We start from the raw sequence: 21,767 nt of genomic DNA, 5'->3' as shown, positions 1-21,767 counted from the left end.
CGTCTGCCAGACTCGATTTTGGTAGAGAGCATTAAAACACTACGTTGCATATTCGTTCGCGAACGTTAACGTTGATTTTTCTCTGCAACGCGTCGCGATCAGAATTTATTTATGATCCGATCACCATATTTACATCGCAATTTCTTTTCGCCATCTTCCCGCGCGATCTCTTAAACTCAATCATCAACATTTTCTTCTCTCATAGAGATATTACTTAACTAAGCCGAGGAAATAAAAAATTATCTATATGATTTCGGCCATCAATGATCCGACATTAAATTTGAGAAAGACTTCAAATGCAAATTCGACAATGTACGTTGATATCATTTTTAAATGGTAGTCCGTGTGAGATTGATGATGTGAATCTCGGAACTCGGAACCTAATTTTACGATGAAATCTTACAACTACGATTAAGATGATCACTTCGAAGATTCATTTTGATGCCCATTCAGCAACGAGCTTTCGCAATCTATTATCTCATAAGCGAGATGCAATACACGTGCAAGTCGACAATGCGCGTTTCATCGTTTGTCGTTGCGTTCCACCACGGCGATAAAGAATGGCAATAAGGATGTATGGTCGGCATTGACTTTGACACGAGCGCGAACACAGGGGCCTCGCTATCGTTTCGCGCGCGCAACAAAGGATCTCGAGGTATGCCACTTGCATCCGCTATTACAATCTAACGCGAGGAGGAATGCGTCGCTCGTTCGACGAGAGAAAGAAAGAGAGAGAGTGTCGGAGGGAGAGAGGTGGCAGGTACCCCGCCGACGACGGGAACGAGAAAGCACGTACATCACTCTGTCACCGATTCTTCACGCCGTCGTCTGACTGATTTCCGCGAGTAAATCATCGCGTTTGCTTCGCCGCTTTGGCTCGAAACTCGCGCTCAAGTTTATGGACGTCCAGCGGAACCGCAAGCGAAAACGTAATAGGAGCATTTGTGCGGAAATGACACAATGTACCGCAGAATATTCATAAATGTTACATAAAGTTGGAACGCCTGTTGTAATTCCTCGTGGAATTGCACGAGGGCCATTCACATTTTACGAGGCAATTTTCTTGCATCCAGGATATGAAGGAAACCATTTATGTGTCGCCATAATAACATGTCTTAACTTCTTTAATATTAATAAAATAATATAATATATATTGTAAAAAATATAGATTAATATAATATATATTTTTATGATTTATTTAAGAACGGAATTTGTTTAAATTTATTGTCCGTTATATTAAGTCTAAGATTTTGATATTGCATTGTTTAATTTTTTAATCAGTATGCACGATAAAATTATAAAAAAAGCACGTGGCTATTCTAACGATAAATGCAAGTTTCAGATTGCGCTGAAGTGTAATTGTGTGAATATCGCGACATGGATTTCAAATTACTATGTACGAGATGAAATTATGCAAAACACGCAGAATCTCATCATTGAGAAACATCCGTCAAATTCTGCACACCGTCGACGGGCCTCGCTTATCTCGAGCCTTAACGACCCACGAAGCAATTATCCTTCGCGGCGGCTCAAAGCCAAAATGATGATAAATCAACGTCAAAGTAATGATCTCACAATCGAAACAATTACCCGACCGCGATTCGATTTCGCGCGCGCGAACTATGCGAATGCCAATTTAGTCGAGGAAATCCTGGAGGACTACCGGGCTATCGATTATCGCTGGCTGGGTAATTAGCCGTCGTGTTTCTGCTCTCTCGCGTGAATTACGAGCGCCAAAACGACGAACAACAGTCTACGAACGAAGAGGAACGAGCCAGCATCCTTAATTACGGGTTCCTCCGATGTGACGCGACACGCCGTGTGCCGTGTGCTCTATGCAGTCTAGCAGAACGATCGACTATGTAGGGAGATCGATTATTTATTAATTTTATGTGTATTGCGGTGAAAGTAATGTATAATAGAGCAGTATATTCGCTGCCGCAAATAAAACATCGCCTGCCTAATTTTGTGAATGCATTGTGTATAGCAACAAAAAATTAATTTTTTGCAAAAGTACAAAAATCAGATTAACAATTGTGAGGAATTGTATAACTGCTCGAACTAATAATTAAATAGTATTACAGTTCAATGCACAATAGCTATCACGTTGAATTACATCAAATTATTTTAATTCTTAAGTGCGCAGTTTTGTATATATGCAAAGAGACTTTTCGATGCTCCGTGTACTCTCCTCTCGTGTCGGATGTCAGAACGCAGCCGATGGTCCAATAAAATAATTTTTTTTTCGAAAACGAATTTTCCTCATTGGACCATCGGCTACGTTCCGACATCCGACTCCGATGTACGACTGATTGTAGAACCGGCCTTATAAAGTTCGAGCTGAAAACGCGACGCTTTGCACATCTGCAAAGGGCCTTCTGACCCTTCCAGCCGTTCTTTCTCTTTTAGATGGAAAGGTTGAAAAGATCATTATTTATTTTAAAAATACCCAAAATTCTACGAAAAATTGCGCATTTTTGCGCAGGGTTAAGAAAGATGTTGCATATATCTATTAGTTATATTTCTTATTAGTTTTCATAATATATTATTGATAGATGAAAGAATAAACAAATATATTGTGTTCTCAAAATATAAATGTCAAAAATATTGCGCCACTCTCAATAAATCAAGAGATAATCACGTTTAAATTAGCGAACACAAATACACTTTCGGTATATTATACATCAAAAACTGCAACGTAATGCTGTCAAGAATTGGCTGGACGTGATCACCTCGACGAAACACAATCGTTTTTTCTGTTGCTCGCGCGTCTCAGACCATTGTAGATTATCATTATTCAATTAGACCGAGAGACACGTATCGTATCAAAGAAATGAGCTCGTCTTATTTCTCGGACGCCGAACTATCTGGCTGTTACGAGATAAACACGATGAACACGACTCTCGTCAGAATGCAACTTACATGCATTACCGGCTCCCGCGGGTGTCGAATACGAGAACCCTGAGAAATGTAGCGTACGTGGTTCTTTTAAAGTTGCGACATTTCGCGTCAGTCATTGACTTTACCATGAGTTTTCTCACGAGTGCATTTCTACCGCTAAGATTCGATCATTTCTTCGAAGTCGCATCGTAATTTCTACGAGATAAACGCAAATGTTCGAGTATATACGAATTGCTCTATATATATATCTTTAAAATAAGAATAAAATTTCTATCGAGATATGAAGTAGAAAAATTAATCATGATTTGTCCCCTTCAATCGTAATGTACTTAAACATACATCACGAGTAAATTAATTGACTTGACTTACCTTGACGAAGGAATGAAACTTGATTTTGCTCGGTGATACAGGCGGGCTGTTCGGCTGCGGCGGAACGTGCAGCAAGTTCTGTACATCCAGCAGGTGCCCCTTCCGCACGTAACGTCTGCTCCTAGGACTCGTCTGTATATCGTCCTCGTGCTTCGCCTTCTTCGCCATCGCCAACAACCACAGGTTCTCCTTGACGGTGTGCTTCCGCATGATAAAACTCATTCTTCGCCTGTTGGCGAAGAAGTCATCTTTGCAGATCCTTTTCCACACCCTCGACACCATACTGACCGAGCACAGATCTTGAGGCGAGAGAAAAGACAGGATCTTGGATACCAGATTCAAGTGGTTGCTCTCCTCCCCGAGGAGAGACAAGAAATCCACCTTCTCCCTTCCCGTGTAGTCCAGGGTGGCCCTTCGGCTACTCCGCAGCGACGCGCACAACCCGCGATGGCTGAAGTCCAGCTTCTTGGGCTTGATCTCGGACGTGGCCCCCAACTCCGTGATACGTAGATCGCGCAATTTGCGATTCTCCGCCGACGTTATTGTCGGCGTGCCGCCCGTGCAGATCTGCGAAATCACGATCTGCGGTATCGTGATCTTGAGTCTCGGCGGGGTCGTGACCCGCTGCGATTTACCCCGCGGCGTACGGACTAGTTTCATTTCCGCGTCCTCCTGGATCGGCTCCGAGGCCACGTAGGACGAGGACGGCACCGCCGGCGACGGGGGCGGCGAGAGAATCTGGAGGTCCGCGGACGCGGGGGTGACGGGCACCGTGGTCCTCCAGTTCCTCGTGTTCCTGAGGGCCTTGTCGAGCTCGTCGTTGGCGCAGCTCGGGGTTGAGTGCACCAGGCTGAGGCTCCGATCGACGTGCGTGCACGACGGCTCCAGCACCGAGTCCTGCTCCGAGACCGGGTTCTCGGACACGAGGTAGTCGAGCTCCGAGATGTTCAGCCGATGGCTGAACTTGGAGCGGTGCCTCAGCACCTTCTCGCACTGGAAGGGCTCCGGGCGGTGGTACCTGTGCTTCCTGGCGGAGAGCAACGCACCGGTGGACGAGCGGGTCCTGTAGCCGGTGACCATCTTCGGGGTGCAGCCGCCGGTCTGCGGCGTCACGATGGACAGGTAGCCGCTGTCGACGCTGTCGTGGGAGCTGCTGCTGACGGAGGAGACGCGCGGCGTCTGGACGACGTGCTGCATGCCGTCGACGTCCTCCATCGCGCTCGGGACGGTGTCGTTCATCCGCGGCTGACTCGAAAAAATTCAGACTATCGACGCTCGACTTCCGGAGAGAGAGCGACTACGTCGCCTTCGGTTGGACGCCACGCGAACGGTGCACCCGATGCGGCGTGTCGAGCGGTACAGGCGTCGCCATCGAATTTGCGAAACCGTACGACGCCTCGTTGTATTTCCCGTGTTAGTCGGGCGTTACGTTTAAAATTATCACTTTGTTATCTATCGGCAAGCAGAGGCGGTGTGGCTTCTTCACGCTTGTTTATTAACTTCAGCGACCTTTCTAAATGGTTCACTTAAATTTCCATCTTCCGTTCACCGCGGAGATAAGATACGAAAATCACTTTTGCTCCGTTCGGGGCAGGTACGTAAACACGTATTTACTCTTAAAGGTCTTAACCTATCGGTGTTTAATCTTCATTAAATCTCAAACGCGTGAAACGGCGCACCTCGACGCGATAAATCACCGAGAAATCGATGGCCGACGGGGCGACGGATCGCACGTGCCTCGCGACGCGCAAAAACGGGCCCGTTTTCGGATTTGTCACCTCACCCTCGCACTCACTCGCGAATCGTCTGTTTACACCAGAGTCACGCGGGAGGAAGGGCCGCCGAGGCGCGTTCCCGAAGATTCTTCACCGCGATTTCGGCTCCAGTCCAGCTCGCACGAATGTCATTCCGCGGCACTCGCTCGTCTTCCCGACGTGCCGATCCGTCGCCGTGAAGTCCGGCGAGAGCGGTCCCGTCGCGCTTGACGTTTCCCGCTGTTGACACTCGCCTCGCTTCGCGCTGTACTCACGTGTGCGTCGCGCGGGAAACGCGCGCGCCTCATGTCCGCCGGCTGGGCGCTTCTTCTCCCTCCCCCTTCTCTCTTTCACTCACCCCTTCTGCCGCTCGCCGACGGCGACGGCCACCGTCGTACGGAGAAAGACCACCCCTCCCGCCATGCGGCGCTTCGTAAACAAGAGAGGCCGGCACGCTCCGAATTATCCTTCCGCCGCGAATATCGATCTTGTCGCACGTAATTCCGCGACTCGCACAGCTCAGCCTCTCGATCGTCACCCCGCGACAACCACGCACGTCGCACATAACACGTCGCGCACCCTCGGCAAATTCTCACTGAGCGGCGCTCGGGGGTGCGCGCGCGGCTCAAGGAAACGTGCGCACGCACCCGGTTGCCTGAGCTCTCCCTCTGGCGTGTACCCACACGCTCCAACGTTCCACCGACACATTGAACGCCGCGCGTTCGTAAATTCCGTTCTCACCGTGTGCCTCATCCTCCCCCACCAATCGCCGCCACGCGCGCCGATCGACGAATCACGGGCGCCGCCTCGTCCCGCCGTTCGTTGCCAAGCGGCCCTATTGGCCGAGCCGCGCCGGATGCTGCAAGCGCGCTCGGAGCTTTTGTGTTGCCGGGGAGATTTTCTCTCGCTCGTTATTGTTCGTCGTCCTCTCGAATTCCGGCGACGCGACGCGTGTCGCGCGACGTTTCAAACGATATGAACGAATAAGGATACCAATAAAGATTCCATTTTACATTAAACAAAAGAGGCATGATTAGACAATTGAAAATTAATTAGATCTTTGTTAATTTTAATTTTGAATTTTACTCTACGTAAAATACGTAGAGAAACGTTATCTATAGTCGTTTGTTTTTTTATATAAAAAATATAAACCGACATTTAATTTTGACTTATAATCTGTGTTGTTTCAATTTGTATAATTGAAAAAAATCGATTGCCGTAATTGGTGCAACTACTAGCGTCATCTGTTGATGGGCTGTATGTACTAAAATAAGACTTCACTTATCGACTTATCACTACCAAGAGTACCACCACTCACCACTTCACTACTTTATTCTTTTTCTTTATTCGAGAATCGATCTTCTCTTCTGATTGAGTGTGTCATTGTGTCGACGACGGTTCTTTTATTCCACGAAGATTTGCTCGAATCATAATATTAATTGTTACATTGCAACAGTGTTAAAATGGAATCCAGCAAATCCGATTCCACGCCGAAACAGGCTATGGTATACATTTGCGGAGGTAAAGATACGCATGTTCGACTATTCCCTAACCTCACTTTTTTTTGTAAATAACAGCTCTTGATATATTGATGCCAATTTTTTATCTAATTAATCGTATTTATATGTGCATTTTTAAAATTTTGAGATACTGTCATTTTATAAATTATATAAATTGTTTGCTGAAATGGGCAAATTGTATTTAAGGGTTTTTCAAATAAGAGAAGTTTCTCGAACATTATATGCCGTATAGTTAAATTGCCACAAAGAACTATTTTTGTTCTTATACGTAATTCATGTAATCATTTTAGTTTTTTAAACTTGTTATTTCAGAATGCCATCACGATAACGAGATTCGTCCCAGAGATCCAATTCGATGCAGGGAATGCGGATACCGAATCATGTACAAGAAGCGCACCAAGAGACGTATCCTTTTTTAATATTTTCAATTCAACACGTTTAACAGTTTTCGATAAAACGAGTTAAGAATTGATCAAAATATCAAGATGTTTTCCTTAACCCTATTTGCAGTCGTTGTGTTTGATGCACGATAAGATCAGCGAGCGACGGACGATGAAGATACGTTAATTTTTTCTAGATTCGTTAGAATAATTTATTTTGTACATAAGGGTCACCTGATTTTCAATAAAAACAATACAGTATTTTACCGGAAATTAACTTTATTCCTGTCCCCACATTATTTCCCGTTCCTAGAGTTGTACTATCGTTCCCGCAAAATCACCATATACAAAGACACATTCGTATTATCACGAATCTGTCTTCGTACAATTTGCGTTTATAATCCCTGGATCCAATGGATAATTCCACCGCTCGACAGAATCTGTCTCTTCGTGTATAATATTCAGAATGCACAATTATACAAAATGCTTTAAGCAATGTTCCTTCTTTTATTTACAATAAATAAAAATTACATTCTCATCAATGTATATAGTTCAACAGAATTCACAGAGTCGGGAAGAGAAGTGGCGGTGACACTGGCAAAGCTCGTTGGCGTTATTACCGTAAATCCCGTTTGTCACTTTCTCGAGTATACGCTTATATAAAATTTTCACTCCGGTCCCATTGTCTGATATATAACATGTATACGGGCGTAAAACGGCCCGATATATACGGTCGGTTTCGATCGAGAGGTCGCGCGACAAAGCTACAACTCCTAAATGGAGTTGTGATTTGTCGAAGCCCGGAGCTCGCAGGAGTACACGACGTGTTTGCGCAAGCACAAAGACGAGATACACCCTTCCCGTCTCTCTCTCTCTTTCTCTCTCTCTCTCTTCCATGAAAAAACATTTATAAAATCTTAAAGAGATCCTATAATACATATAAAATACTATACCGCCAGGTGTTTGTAAGTGTCACCGTTCGCACGCTGCGCGTATACAAAATTTAAATCATCCATAAAGATATGGAGCGGAGCGGAGAGTCTTTTCTTCTTTTTTTTTTCTCGGAGACACCGCGGGTGAATTCGGGCGACGAGGTAACCCGATTTCTGTGCCTCCGTAAAAATGTAAATCGGTGCAAAACACCGTCTAGAAACCCGTGCAAGCTCGACCTTTCCTTTCTATTCCTTCTTTCTTTTTTTTCATTGTCCGCGAAATCTAATACTGAGTCTGGAAGAAGCCAATTAAGCCAAGCCAACCTTTTTCGCGAAAAACGTAGACGCGAGCGCGTGGAGATGCGCGCTATCGACAAAATAAATGTCTCTGTGTTTCCTTTCTATTTTTTAATATATTTTTTTTAACAGATACGCTTGTACTTTTACTTTAGGATATTAGTCGGGATATTCGCCATATGGTTCTTTCCATTACTTATCACAATATAGATTATTTAATCGAATATCGTAAATATGTCGTAAAAGTATGTCGAATCGTCTTAACAAACATTTACCCGAATTATTAGACTGTACAGTATGCATATAATAATAATAGTGCGCATGTAAAGGAAGATACCGAGATGCAATTGGAACGTGTTAATCGCACGCTCGTGATACACGGTCGAATCTGTTCCGAAATGCGAAGGTAGAAAATAATAATATCGACCGTTAGGTGCGAAAAACTGATCGACTTTTATCTCAAAACAGGAAAAACACTGATAGCACATTTAGACATGGAAATTATTATTAATCATATATATTATGTTGTATCCGGTAGTCTTTTTTTCTGTAATTTAAAGTGTGTGTACAGCTAATTCGTAACTAGAATTGTTCTTCCGTTGGCTCCTTAAATCAGATGAGCGATATATATGTATGATTAAGCACGTTTCGTCATGTTTTATGAGTCCCATTAATCATTTAAAAACGTTCATGAATCTGATGAAAACAACTCTCTCGATTTAGCAACGGTCGAAAGATCGTCTTGAAATTGTGCTCAAGTTTTAAACAAAAAAATCTCTGTATTTTGTAGCTACATGTCAAAATCATTCCGTGTGATATCCTTTTTGAACGTAATATATCCAAACTTGATCAATTAATCATGCAACATCGTGCAAAAATAATTATTCATGTAAAAGGGGGCGTTCCTCAGTTTTTCGCAATTCATCCGTAAGAACCGCGTGGCCGTTTAACCGAAACGATTGTCTTTTTTTTTATCAATGAGGATTAACTTTAATCGGTTTAATTTACTTCTTATCTTCTTCCAGTTCTAACAATCAGAAAAATACAAGAGGTAAGTTAAACCGAGATTAAAAGTTAATCTGCATTGATAGGAATGGACATTTATAATAACGCAACACACTACGGGAGGCTCATCAGCGTTCGAGGATTCGAATCGCGGCTACGTTCAGTGTGCATCCGCGCGCCGCGACAGTTGCTCCCGCGAGCGCGACGGTTTCCGCGTCGCGATCGAGTTTTCCGCGCGCGATCGCGTCTTCGGCGGCCGACGGGACACGCGAGGGTGATCCTCGGCGTTCGCGATCGCGAGTGCGCGCTTCCGGGATCCGGAGCTGCTCGAGGAGGCCAGGGACAGGGCACGCGGGCGAAGATCTGCGGCAGAACCCCGTGAGTAAAATCTAACTCGCACCTGCGCCATATTGGGTTTCAAACGACGCCGTCCACCGTCCCCCGGGTCAATTATACCGGGAATACCGCGGCGATATTCTGATATGTATGTACGACACGCTCGCTACGTGTACGACGGAAAATACACGCGATACTTCTACGACAACGTTTCGAAAAAATATATATGTATATGTGTATATCGTAATATGAATCTACAATTTGGAAAAAGTACATTCGAAATCACATATAAGTACGCATGCAAGTAGCCGAGAGAAAGAGAGATATACATATATATATATATACGTAGATGTGCGTTAGACGTGTATAATTTTGGAAAATGTCGCGTTTCGCGTGGAAGAGTCGCCACTTCGGAGGTCAATTCCGCGAAAAGGCGTGTATCGCTCCCTCTCGACAAATTCCCATCGAACGCAAATTGTTGGCTTGGCATTTACGGGTGTGTGCGCGTGCACACACACACATACACACGACGCGTGTACGCATCCTGGAAGCTCATACGTAGTTAACGCGCGGTCGGAGTCGACAGAATTACAAGACAGTAGATATACATCCAAAAAATGCTATGTTAGACTACGGCTACACTGATATCGTTTAGTGTGAAACATCACGCGGACTGGACCTCATTGTATACCTTGTGCGGTCGTCTCGTTCTACATTATATATTCGTATTATTTTTTCTTTTTTTTATCCTGGGCTCAAGCACACCTATTTTAGGTACAAACCGTGATAACCGGAGTCTGATTATGCGGAATAGGAAAGACATTCTCGTGCTTGAGTGAAATATTAAAACTGCGTGTAGCATTAGATAGACGGTTAATTATAAAGATACGGTAGCTGTCGCTCGTGGAAGGTGTATAAGCCTCTCCAAGCTGCTCACTGCAGTCGTATTATAAGGCCACCAGCGAGAAATCATGTGAAACTGTTTTTCCATGTTGAAATAAATTTGATTTTCCACATGCTTCCGCTTGCTCAACAGATTATATAGATACATAATAAATTATATAATATATTTTATATATAATATATAATATTATATATAATTTAATATATAATTATTATATAATACATATAATGTGCGAGAAAAATTCATGTAAGTTTTCGCTTTCACCGTGGATAATTCAATAGAACTGCAGCGAGAAAACAGGAGGCTTAATTATCTTGAACAGAATCAGCGAATCGGTCCCTCAGAACGATACAACAAACATGATCGATTAGGATTAAAAAATAACTAATAATATCAGAATACGAAGGTAACTAAACGTTCAGCAATGTTTCCGATAAAATAAAAACTTATTAAGATACTTCACCACACTTGACTTTTGCTTACAAGGAAAATCTTTTAAAGACACGGGGGAACTAAAGAATCTACCGTGTGAATTAAAAGCGCTTAAATTTACAAGTAATCTGAGCAACCGACACAGCTTCTTGATTTCTTAAAACTATAATAGAGACTCTAACATGATTTCTCGTTATATTATACATAAATATATACAAACACATTTTCTCTTACGTCAACAATAATTCTCATAATTGTTCATACTAATATCATACAAATATATATATATATACACATATATATATGTATATATATACGTGTGTGTATATAAGTTGCATATACCAATTTAAAGTATAATATTCATTTGTAATATTAGAATACTCTTCAATATGTCGAAAGTAACACATTTGTGCTTTAAATATATAGAATCACATGCCAGTCCATTGCACCTCATGTTTACTACGAGAAACACTATTGTGTATAAATATTATAATCATTATTAGATACTCGAATTGTTTTTTCTTTTTTACTTTACGCGTTATACGTGCCGCTTTCAAGAGAAAGAGTTTAAAATCTTTACAGGAGGACTATACAAGTTTACAATATAAGCACGCAATTTTAGAATTGATGCTGTAATAAAGGAAACGTACTCGATACCATGTAATTCATCGCTGATGTTAACATGTATTTCGTTATGTATTTATTGGTATTCGCGTGAATATTACTCTAGGTCCAGATTTTTTTACGCTTGGATAATTTTTTGTAAAGTCCTCAGAAATTTGCGAAATATTTCGTAACGGCAACGTAAAATTTTCAATTGCATTGTTGTATTTGCACGCAGCTCTCTAATAACGCTTCGTTTAAATTTTTGCAACATTAATTTTCAAGAAACATCTCTTCAAACATAAATCATCATTAATCGTATTACCCTACCGAAATATATTTTTTTAGGACGACCGAGATTTCTTTATTAAGATATCTCTGTGATGCATTCCACATATGATATATTATTATTATAACCGCGATTTCTCTAAGTAGTATGGCAGACACCACTTGAAAAATTCTTTAGCACGCTATATTGTTTTGGCACTATGTATCCTCTATCCTTTGTCTTTTGTGATCTTCCTTCACTGCGGATTCCTCCATAATTCTTTTTTGAGTATTCTCTTTTTCCCTGCTACATTTACCCGCACTCCTGTCTCCGTGAATATTTGTACTAGAATCCGTCTCAATATTATGTTCAACAAAACAGTGTACCTGTAACTCGTTTACGGTACGCATAGATACAGGGCAAACTTGGCACTTGTACGATTGTAAACTGTCCTCCGCTCCTCTCGCGTCCTCCATTGAAACGACCGCCGAAATCAGTCGCTGCTCTTTAACGGCGTAATCACGTCTCTGCTGATTGAACTGAGGGCTGCGGAGGCAAACGTCGTTAATAGCTTTCGGTTTCTCGGGGACGATCGACATGTGATATGGTCGGGAGATGTCTGCGTCCGTTGCCGCTTTCACGTATTGCGCGTGAAGCGCGTGCTGCGGTATAGGCTCACCCTCATCCGACGAGGTCTCGCTGCCGCTCACGACCGGTCCGGGCAGAGCTTCCGAGTCCCACTGCGCGATCTTTGCCGGATCCTTCTCGCCTAATTTTTGAGCCAACATCTGTCGAAGAAGACGCGAAAAAAATTCGTTTTATCGCGGCATTTTCCTCGTCGGATTTAAAAACTGCGCGCAGTTACGATTTGTTTAGTACGAACCTGCAGACTATTAAGACTATTATCACAGTCCGTCGTATCGATATCATTCAAATTGATGCCAGATCTTTCCATCTCCGCATAGGTTCCAAACGGAAGTTTGCCCAAGCACTCTAACTTCATGATGTGCATCTTGCTGCGAAGATGCTTGGCCAAATGTCCATGTATTCTGAATGCTACCTTACAATCTGTACACTTGAAAGGCCTAGGGTTGCTGGTAGTTGCTGCGCCAAACGTAGAAGTCATACTGACCTAAAAATATAATATTTACTTGTACACTCGTGCAAAACATATAACGTTTCTCAATGAAAATAAAGTTGAATCATCATTTACCTTATTGTGATGGGAAACGGATCTTTCATGTTTCGTCAAGTGGCCTTTAGTCCGGAAAGAAACTGCACAATTTTCGCATCTGTACGGCCGCTCGAAATAATGAATGTTGAGATGCAACCGTAACTGACTAGGCTTGCTGAACACCTTATTACAAATCCCACACGCAGTCCTACCATCTTCCGTGACACTGTAAATCATATTTCATAATTTCAGTTTTTACAACTAAAATTATTTTGATAATTCTAATGAATAGAATTTAAATATTATCATACTATCGTATACGCAGATACATATTAGAATACTCTAATATGTGTATCTAATATGTGTATCTAATATGTGTATCTAACGTAATAATGAATAATACTATTATTATATGCATCCTATGCGTCAAGAAAAAGCATGTAATTAAAAAATAAAGTTTTTAAAAATATTTCACTTACCTGACATAGTTAGGCGCCGGTCCACTCGACGGTTGTAAAAATTCCGCTTGCGGTTTCGCGTTTCCTGTGTTTGGTGACGGCGATCGAAAATCTGGCCCACCGACGACTACCTTTCCGGCTATCGCGTGTTTCATGTTATCTAACGTATTCTGTTTAGCCATGTCCGCAGAGTGTTTCGTATCGTAATAGAGGATTCGTACTTTCTGCGGTGACGTACTTCTCGCGTCTACGTTTTGCGACTTGAGCGGCTCGTGTATAGGCTGCAATATTTCGTAGTTAGCACGTGGATCTTGGGCGTGCGCCCTGTATTCTGCGAGAGTTCTCATGTCACGGCTCGGCGGTCTATTATCCGGATTTGCTTGCCGGATTTCCATGTTTGTCGACGGCATAAGCTCTTGAATGACTTGCATATCGTGAGCGAACGATGGCTTGTACTCGCGACTGGGCGGTCTTATTTCTTGACCGCGTATCTTGTATTCCTGTTGATTCGATAGCCTCAGCTCTTGACTCTGCGTCCTGTATTCTTGACCAGGCGTTCTGATCTCTCTACTGGGCGGTCTTAGGTCGAGATTCCGCGGACTATGATTCTGTATTCGAACATCATTAGTCGCGGTTCTCATCTCGTGATTCGCAGGCCTCATTTCCTGACCGACGGGATGGCATTCTCTAGGTCTTTCCATCTCACTCACCATCTTCATCGCGTTGAACATGGAACTTCTATCAATATCGTTGTTCGTATGTTGCATCAACGGTGGTCGATTGTTGACGTCCATATTCAAAGATTTCGGCGAATGGCAATCAATACTGGACGTGCTGCGAACAGGTACAATAGAGCAATTCGGTCTCTCGATCGAACTATTGTTCCTAGTCATAGATAGTCCATACTCGATACCTGGCCTTGCGCCAGCGGGACCGTTAGTTAGACCAAGCTCAAAATTTTCACGATCAGAAACTGTACGATTACTCTGTTCTTTATTCTTGTGAATAGCCTCGTAATCGAACGTCCGTCTCTCTATCGCCATGTTATTCTGATAAATCTTTTCCCTGATTTCCATCTTAATGTCGTCGCTGGTGTGCTTCGTCATGTGTTTAACCCTAGATTCCATAACGGTATGCTGCATCTTGCTGGGATCGGTATAAGTCACCGTTGGAATACCGTTGGAATCTATATGCCTGGACCTGTTCTGGTCTTGATGACGCGAGTAAGCATCTCTTTCCTGTATCTGCTTGTCCACCTTGCTATTTCCGACGCGGTATTGCTGCTTAATTTTGCTGTCCATTACATGTCTCTCCGTGAGGTAGGCCTGCAACATGTGGCCCTCCGCATCCGGTTTCCACTCTCTACCCTGTATAGGCAGCCGTTCCATCGTTTGGACTATCGTCTGCAACAGGACCGGCTCCGAAACGGGTGTCAGAATGTCCGCGGGTCTAACCCTTTGCGGTACCGGCGAGGGCAACACCTGAGTGGTCTGCTTCGTCGTGAGATCCATGGGCTGCGACAGCTGATGACGTGACTCCGTGACATCAGTGATTTCCTCGATCTCGAAGTCAGAGTCATCTTTCTTCGACGACTGAATGACACTGATCCTCGTTTCTTCTGTCGCACTTCGGTTCGACGGGAAGTAATAACGGTGTGATAATTCATTTTGGATCAGAGCTGTTTCTTGCGTGGTGACGCTTTGACTCATGGTCGATGTAGTCGTGGTGGTGGGCGCGACGCTCACGGCGGAAGTCGTCGGTAAAGTTAACGTGTACGGATACGTTGTGGGTCTACCAGACGGTAGCAACCCCGGCAATCTGTTCGACGTGTTACGTTGCGAAAGACTCAATAGACTTTGTGCCGCTTCTTGCTCCTCGCTACCAGACTCCTCGCTTTCTTCTCCGTCACTATCTTCCTCTTCCTCTGAGGATTCTTCCGCGTTACCGCCACCGGCAACTAATCGCGCGATAGCCTCCTTGTCGATGTTTTCGTCGCAGACAGTTGTAGGGACTGGCACTACGCCCAATTCCACACACTTCTTGTAGTGAGCCTTAGATTTCATGTGTTTCGTGAGGTTACCCTTTGTTTTAAAACTGTCGCAAAAAAAAAAAAACAATTATGATTCCAATAAACTAAAGTTAGAAATATAATTTAGATTTTCTTGCTGCGCTACGTGGAAAAATCTCAACTTACCTAAAGGTACAATGCTTGCAAGTGTACGGCCTAACATCCGTATGTGTTCTGATATGTTTCTTCAGCATAGATGGTTTTTTACAACGAATACCGCATTCTTCACAGACATAGCGTCCTCGACCTTATGTAATATATACGTAATAATTAAACTTTTATTTCAATGCAATAGTTACAATGTTAAGATTACAGCTCTAAAACGTCATTAACGAAAATTGAATTATATTACGAATTTTATGAATTACATTAATAAAAAATAGTAAACTACATCATGCACGTACTACATATGAAGATTTTAGAATAAGATCGTTAAGAAAATTTTGATGACTGCATAAACCGTTTTATTTTGTTTTATTTTGAAAAACACAATATATTTAAATATATCTCACCTCTTCCGCGCACATAAGTGTAATCTTCGTTACTCTCGAAGCCTCCGTCAAATATCTTCACCCTTTTCGTCTTCTCCTGCATGTCACTCTCTAATCCGCTGTCCGGACTGGTGGGAGTGGTTGGTCTTTGCGAGGAGTGCGTTAGGATGTCCTCTTGTTTCTTCCACGCGGTCGTGTAATTGAGAGGCCTATGCCGAGAGTCGTAGTGCGCCATATCCACGTCTGGTGGTGCCTCCTTGCATATCTTCCAATTGGAGTACATCGACAGACCGTGCTGCTGCGTGACATACATTGGCTGCGGTCGATTCAGGGTACAATAAAACAACCTGGTGGAACACTTGAGTCCCAGATATGTATAGGCATGCCCATTTAGATATAGTTGTCCGTACGACTTCTTGGGTCGCGGAGTCTCCGGACTGATGAGAGGAAGTGTATTCGCCGTGGGCGTGATCCCGTGATGCTTCTTCGGCGTAAACGTGCCGGGTTTCAATGGCAGAGACGTGGGTCTCAAGAACTTATTAGCACTAGTCGTTTCTTTAGCGACATCGCTGCCACTTTTCGGCGACTTGGCCTCGGGTTGCTTGTCTTTAACAATTAATTCTACGGAAGTTTTCGTTGGCACTTCTGTCTTGGAAGAATCTAAGTTCACAAGTATCACCGATGGCGCGTTGTCGGCCTTCATTTTGGCGCCGTTGAATCCGCCGTATCCATCCGCGATCTTGATCCATCCACGTGGATCCGAGGAGACATTGTTTTTTAATCGACCATTTTCGTGAGGAGGCAAGTCGTACTTAGGGATTGCAGTGTGCGTGTCTACCGGAGCTGCTCTGCCAGCATCCACTTCACTGACTCCCCAATTTGACGATCTCTTCCTACTTTCCGAAATGGTCTTGGGCGAATATCTCATTTTGCTGTAAGAGTTCGAAGAAATCGTGGGGTCCACGCCGTTCGGATAACTAAAAGCCTTGTCCAGCTTCGGGCTCTTGTCGTATGTGAAATCCTTCCTCTCTCGCGGGCTCTCTATACCCTTGTACTTCACTGTCGTATTATTTTTGATATGACGATCGAGCTCCGTTTTACCAGTCTCTCCACCGAGAGTCGACGGTACCCTCGTGCGATACTTGTCCGTCGAGGTCTCAACCTTAACGCTAGGAACTTTGGGACTGGTCAAACCGCTCTTCAGACCGTCGCCGTTGGGTGTCTTGAAGCTGATCTTCATCGATTCCTTTGCCGGACTGGCCAGGTCTAAAGGCTGATCTAACATGGAAGGAACATGTCCAGACAACGGACTAGGCATGCCAGGCACCATGCTGGACTGTACTTTCACCGGACTGGCCAGATCCAGCGGCTGAGGTACCATATGTAGGCCCGGTAGCCCTGGTATCACCTTGTAACCGGCTTCGCCGGCCGTTATACTCGGAGATATGTCTATGGTTGGTGTACCGGTCAGAGTGTGCGGTCCGGGCATACCGGGTACATAAGGTATCACCTTTCCAGCATGGAGGATATTCGTGATACCAGCTTGCGGCAGAGTCAACGGATTGTAGGCAGTGATACTCGTCAGCGGGTTGAGAGGCCCCAAGTAGTCGTAGCAGGACATGGTGGGCGCTATATTCGGGGTTGATATGTTCGGTATGATGGGCGCCAATATCTTCGGCGCGTTGGGCAAGGATATGGAGGAATTGGACGTGCTGGCCGATGTGCCTGGCGGCTTGTGCATCATGGTACCGCCAGAATGAAGTCCCGATTTTACCACTATCGACGCCGTCTCCGAGTTCATGCACTTGCTGTTGACTACGTGCTCGTTCGTGGGCGAATTCGTCTGTCGTGGCTCGATTCTCATCGTTTTCGTCACCTCGCCTGTGTTGTCGAGAATCCTCACTTCACCGCCGAACATCTGCAGCGAGTTCGGACGCGGGTATTTGCTGAGCTCTTCCAATGATCTTAAACTGGTCGGCACGGATTCCGTTCTTTGCTTCTTAGCAGGTGGAGCGTACGCGTCGACTAGTCTGGTATTACCCAGCAGAGGACCTGGCGAGGGTAACGGTTGCAAGGTACTGTAATAATCAGAAGATTTCACATCGAAATCAGAATCTCGTTTCTCTAAGTCCGCATGATAATCGGCTCCTTTTCGAGAACTGTCGATACCCTTACTACAATAATATCTACTGTGAGCCTCTAAATTATCTATGCTAGTGTAGGGGATGTTGCATTTAGGACAGACGAAGTTTTCTACAGCGGTCTCCGCTATCGGTCCGTTCATGGAACCGCGAGTTTTCAACAGGAGATCCTTGATAATCGAACTCTCCGGAAGCTCACTGTCTTTCGCTTCTTGAGCGCAACTGTCGCTGTAGCAGCGCTTTCTGCTGTTTGAAGACTCCTCCGCGGAAGACAAGTTCAACGGCTGCTGTTCAAATGACTGCTTCGTCTCCACTAAACTCTGCTGGCGATGCATTAATTTGTGCAGACATGGATCCACTGCGTCAACGATCGCCTGATTGTCCGTGATGATCTTGTCGATGTGCTCCTGCAACTGTTCCGCGTTCGGTTTAACAGAATTGGAAGCAGAGGCGGTCGTGGAGGAAGACAAGGAGGAACTGTTGGAAGAACTGGGCGATAAGGAAGACGTTTCGGTGTCGCTGTTCACGCACTGCAGGGCCGTTCGGGCTTGAAACTTCGGCTTGTAAATCTTGCCGGTCTTCACGGTCTTAACTGCGGCAGTAGATACCGTCGTCGTTGCCGTTGTAGGCGTAGAAGCTGGCGGCGGCGGTGGTGTCCCAGTGCCATTACTGGCGCTATCTGACAGACTTATGTCAGAATCCTCGGACACCTGTGAAAAAACGTAGATAAAGTGTTGTCGTTGGGAAATAATAAACGCGTGAAAAGCCCCCGAAATAACACGGATATCAAGTAGATTTTTTTCTATTACATGCATATTAATTAAACATCGAAAAGTATTGAATTGTCTAATTGGTAAACTAAATTGCTATTGATTGAATGCGAGAAAATTGCAAACGCCTTATTAGAGATTAAACCTAAGGTATTAATCAATAATTACATTGTTAATTCTCTTTCAATATCAAGATTTTGTCGAAGTCTGTTAAATTAGTTAAATTTTAGTAATTTAATTAATGGATTACCTTTTCTCCTTTCTCCACCTTGTGCGCGTGAGAGCGCGATCTGCAGTGCTTGTACAGATTCGATTTGGTCTTGAAGGAGATTCCGCAGAGCGCGCACGGATACGGCCGTTCATTCGTATGTGCCCTGATGTGCTTTTGAAGGACACTCGGCTTGGTCCACGTCATCGGGCAGTAAGGGCACGCGTAACCACTCTTCCGGGACTCGGCGGTGGGTTCGACTGTCCCTGCCGGCTCCGGGGAAGGCTCGAGCTTGTTGCCGAGTTCCTTCGACGACTCCTTGCCATCCTTGTCGTCGTCCTTACGCTTGGGCGTCTCACCAGAGGCGACGTTGTTTGCCGTGCCCTCCTTCTCGATGACTTTCGGCGCAACCTCGGTCGTCGCCATCTTCTTGAACTTCTTGTGCAGGTACTTTGGCTCGCCATCGTTGTTGTTGTTGTTGTTATTGTTGTTGTTATTATTATTGGTCAGCTGTGGGTCTGTCATCGCCACAGTATGGGTCTCTGCAAAACAGCGCGGCACATTTAAAATCACTGTCGACTGACGGCGGAAGAAAAGGAGCGGAGAGTGAAAAAGAGAAGGCGAGATCATGCGCGGGTGGGCTCTCAGGTGACTCAGATGCGAGAACGGACGTCGTCGTGCATGATGTCCCGTGTCGAGAGGGGAGGTGATTCACGAAGGATTCTCGATACTCTGCGCGAAACGCCGAGGCTATTCCGCGAAGCGGACCGGCGTCGATTAATTCGATTTTAATCACCGATCATCTCTACCGCGACAGCATGCTATAGTGTTGTCGTTGGGAAATAATAAACGCGTGAAAAACCCCCGAAATAACACGGATATCAAGTAGATTTTTTTTTATTACACGCAAAGTGATCTTACATAACGACGCTAATGACGCGTCGTATTTATGATGACGACGAGTTCGAGTGACACGTGCGCGACGACGATCGTACATAAGGAAAGTGCTCGAGGTCGTGCCAAGCAAAGTATCACGGTGACGCCGATTGGAAAATTCTAGTCCACTGTGTCAATTGCCTTATGACGTTTTCATAAATACATAGGCGTTAATGTACTCTCGATGTGGGATAAGAAAATACTGACACGCGTTTGATATATGCCGGTATATGCGTTATATTATGTTCCATCGATTACGTAGCACCAGCGATTACGTGACGCATAAAAGTGAATTGATTTGTTACTAGTAATTGCGTCGAACCACGATCGAGATCTCAAACGCAACATTACGTTAAAGTTACATTAAAAAAACGCTGTCTCTCGATTTTTAGACGTTGCCTATGATATCATTATTATATTTATAATTACACAGAATTTCATACATCGTACAGTATATTAAAAAATAATGAAGAAAAAGTATAAATTATTACAAATAATGTGAATGTACATATACTACATGCTTTTGATTCGAAAAAAATATGTTTATTTGCATCTCATTTTTAACGTATATTGAATATATTTATATCAGCGGTGGTGCGTTTTATTTCCATACAACATGTCTTAGGTGACAGCGCATTTATTTTCATATTAATTTCGTCATATAAGATCAAGATATAAAAATATAATATCAAGAAAAGGTATAAAAATACAAAAAATATATATATATAATTTACCATCTATTCCGCACAAGGAAAGTAATTAGTTATTTCGCAGTACACTTTCGCGATCGGGAAAATACTTGGCCGTGAATAATCGCTAATAATAATCTGTCAATAGATATTTTTCTCCGCAGCGGAGAAATAGCCGAGCCATAGCTAAAACGAGTGATACATACGGGGAAAATACCGATGATCACATAAGAACTCCCGCAAATAATTCAATTAGGAAATTCGATTACGTATCTTGCGGTACGCCAATTCTATTAGATTTCGCTCTAATGGACATGCTTTTAAATACACGTTATTTTAGGGCATCCTTTGTGAGATTAACTTGATTTTTTTTTATCACGTATAGCAACACAAGATATAGCTTTAATGCTTAGATAATCATCGTATATTGATATGTATATAATAGTTCTGACGCATTGACAAATCGTTACATTTTATAAGTAGAGCTTTTTTAATTCTGATAAAATTCTATATATTGATAATGCATAAATGAAATTTGATATCATTAAATTAATTAAACGATATTAATATATTAACATCGTTTAATAAAATATCGTAATATTTTAAGCAGATATTGATTCAAACGCAATTATCCACGTGTTCAATATTCAAGGCGTGACAGGTCATCTCCGCGGAATTATACAGCAATGCGAGGTTGCGAAAGCGGAAGTTGGGGACGGGTTCAACCGTTCAGATTCATTTACGTGAACGAGCGAGACTTCTCTGCGCCTGCATTTTCATTTATAAGCAACCGAGGTCGCTTCCGTGTTTGCTCATCGGCGCGACTGATCGACGACAAATTATTTACCGTGGAATTATTTAGGATCGTACTCAGTCTTTCGGCATATTTGCCTCTTTTTCTCGACGCGATGCAATAATTACGCGATTAATCGATGTATATAGGTCGATAGTATTGTCGAAATATCGCATCCGGCTGACGCCAACTTGTTCGTTACACCTTTGATACAGTCATTAACCTGATATTATCAACATGTACAAAGATATTTCGAAATTATTTCGTATTTATTCCATAAAATGTTCAAGTTAGTATAGCAGTAATTATACACAATTACCGAAATTACTAGCTTGACA

The 21,767-nt window shown here is 43.6% G+C and overlaps 3 protein-coding genes across 4 annotated transcripts in view; 1 reads left to right on the top strand and 2 right to left on the bottom strand.

The window, feature by feature from the left end:
* The window catches only part of LOC139815887 (uncharacterized), a 37,871-nt gene extending 32,155 nt beyond the window's left edge, over window positions 1–5,716 (bottom strand). Inside the window, exon 1 of the mRNA XM_071783133.1 lies at window positions 3,271–5,716. Coding sequence (XP_071639234.1) covers window positions 3,271–4,509 — 1,239 coding nt within the window. The 5' untranslated portion in view covers window positions 4,510–5,716. The remainder of the gene's footprint in view (window positions 1–3,270) is intronic.
* A 635-nt stretch (window positions 5,717–6,351) lies between these two features.
* Window positions 6,352–7,197, top strand: Rpb12 (DNA-directed RNA polymerases I, II, and III subunit Rpb12). Its single transcript, XM_071784210.1, has 3 exons — window positions 6,352–6,545; window positions 6,857–6,949; window positions 7,055–7,197. The coding sequence occupies exons 1-3, from the start codon at window positions 6,488–6,490 to the stop codon at window positions 7,075–7,077; spliced, it is 174 nt and encodes a 57-aa protein (XP_071640311.1). The 5' UTR covers window positions 6,352–6,487; the 3' UTR covers window positions 7,078–7,197.
* A 214-nt stretch (window positions 7,198–7,411) lies between these two features.
* The window catches only part of Shn (zinc finger schnurri), a 28,251-nt gene continuing 13,895 nt past the window's right edge, over window positions 7,412–21,767 (bottom strand). For both annotated transcript variants that reach the window (XM_071784196.1, XM_071784197.1), the window contains exons 2-8: window positions 19,054–19,553; window positions 15,914–18,743; window positions 15,528–15,648; window positions 13,355–15,427; window positions 12,915–13,101; window positions 12,585–12,833; window positions 7,412–12,489 (exon numbers count right to left, since the gene is read on the bottom strand). In XM_071784196.1, coding sequence (XP_071640297.1) covers window positions 11,920–12,489; window positions 12,585–12,833; window positions 12,915–13,101; window positions 13,355–15,427; window positions 15,528–15,648; window positions 15,914–18,743; window positions 19,054–19,553 — 6,530 coding nt within the window. In that variant the 3' untranslated portion in view covers window positions 7,412–11,919. The remainder of the gene's footprint in view (window positions 12,490–12,584; window positions 12,834–12,914; window positions 13,102–13,354; window positions 15,428–15,527; window positions 15,649–15,913; window positions 18,744–19,053; window positions 19,554–21,767) is intronic.

This window comes from Temnothorax longispinosus, chromosome 7, assembly GCF_030848805.1.
Source record: "Temnothorax longispinosus isolate EJ_2023e chromosome 7, Tlon_JGU_v1, whole genome shotgun sequence".
Classification (NCBI taxonomy): domain Eukaryota; kingdom Metazoa; phylum Arthropoda; class Insecta; order Hymenoptera; family Formicidae; genus Temnothorax; species Temnothorax longispinosus.
This window is presented reverse-complemented; position numbering and strand designations above follow the sequence as displayed.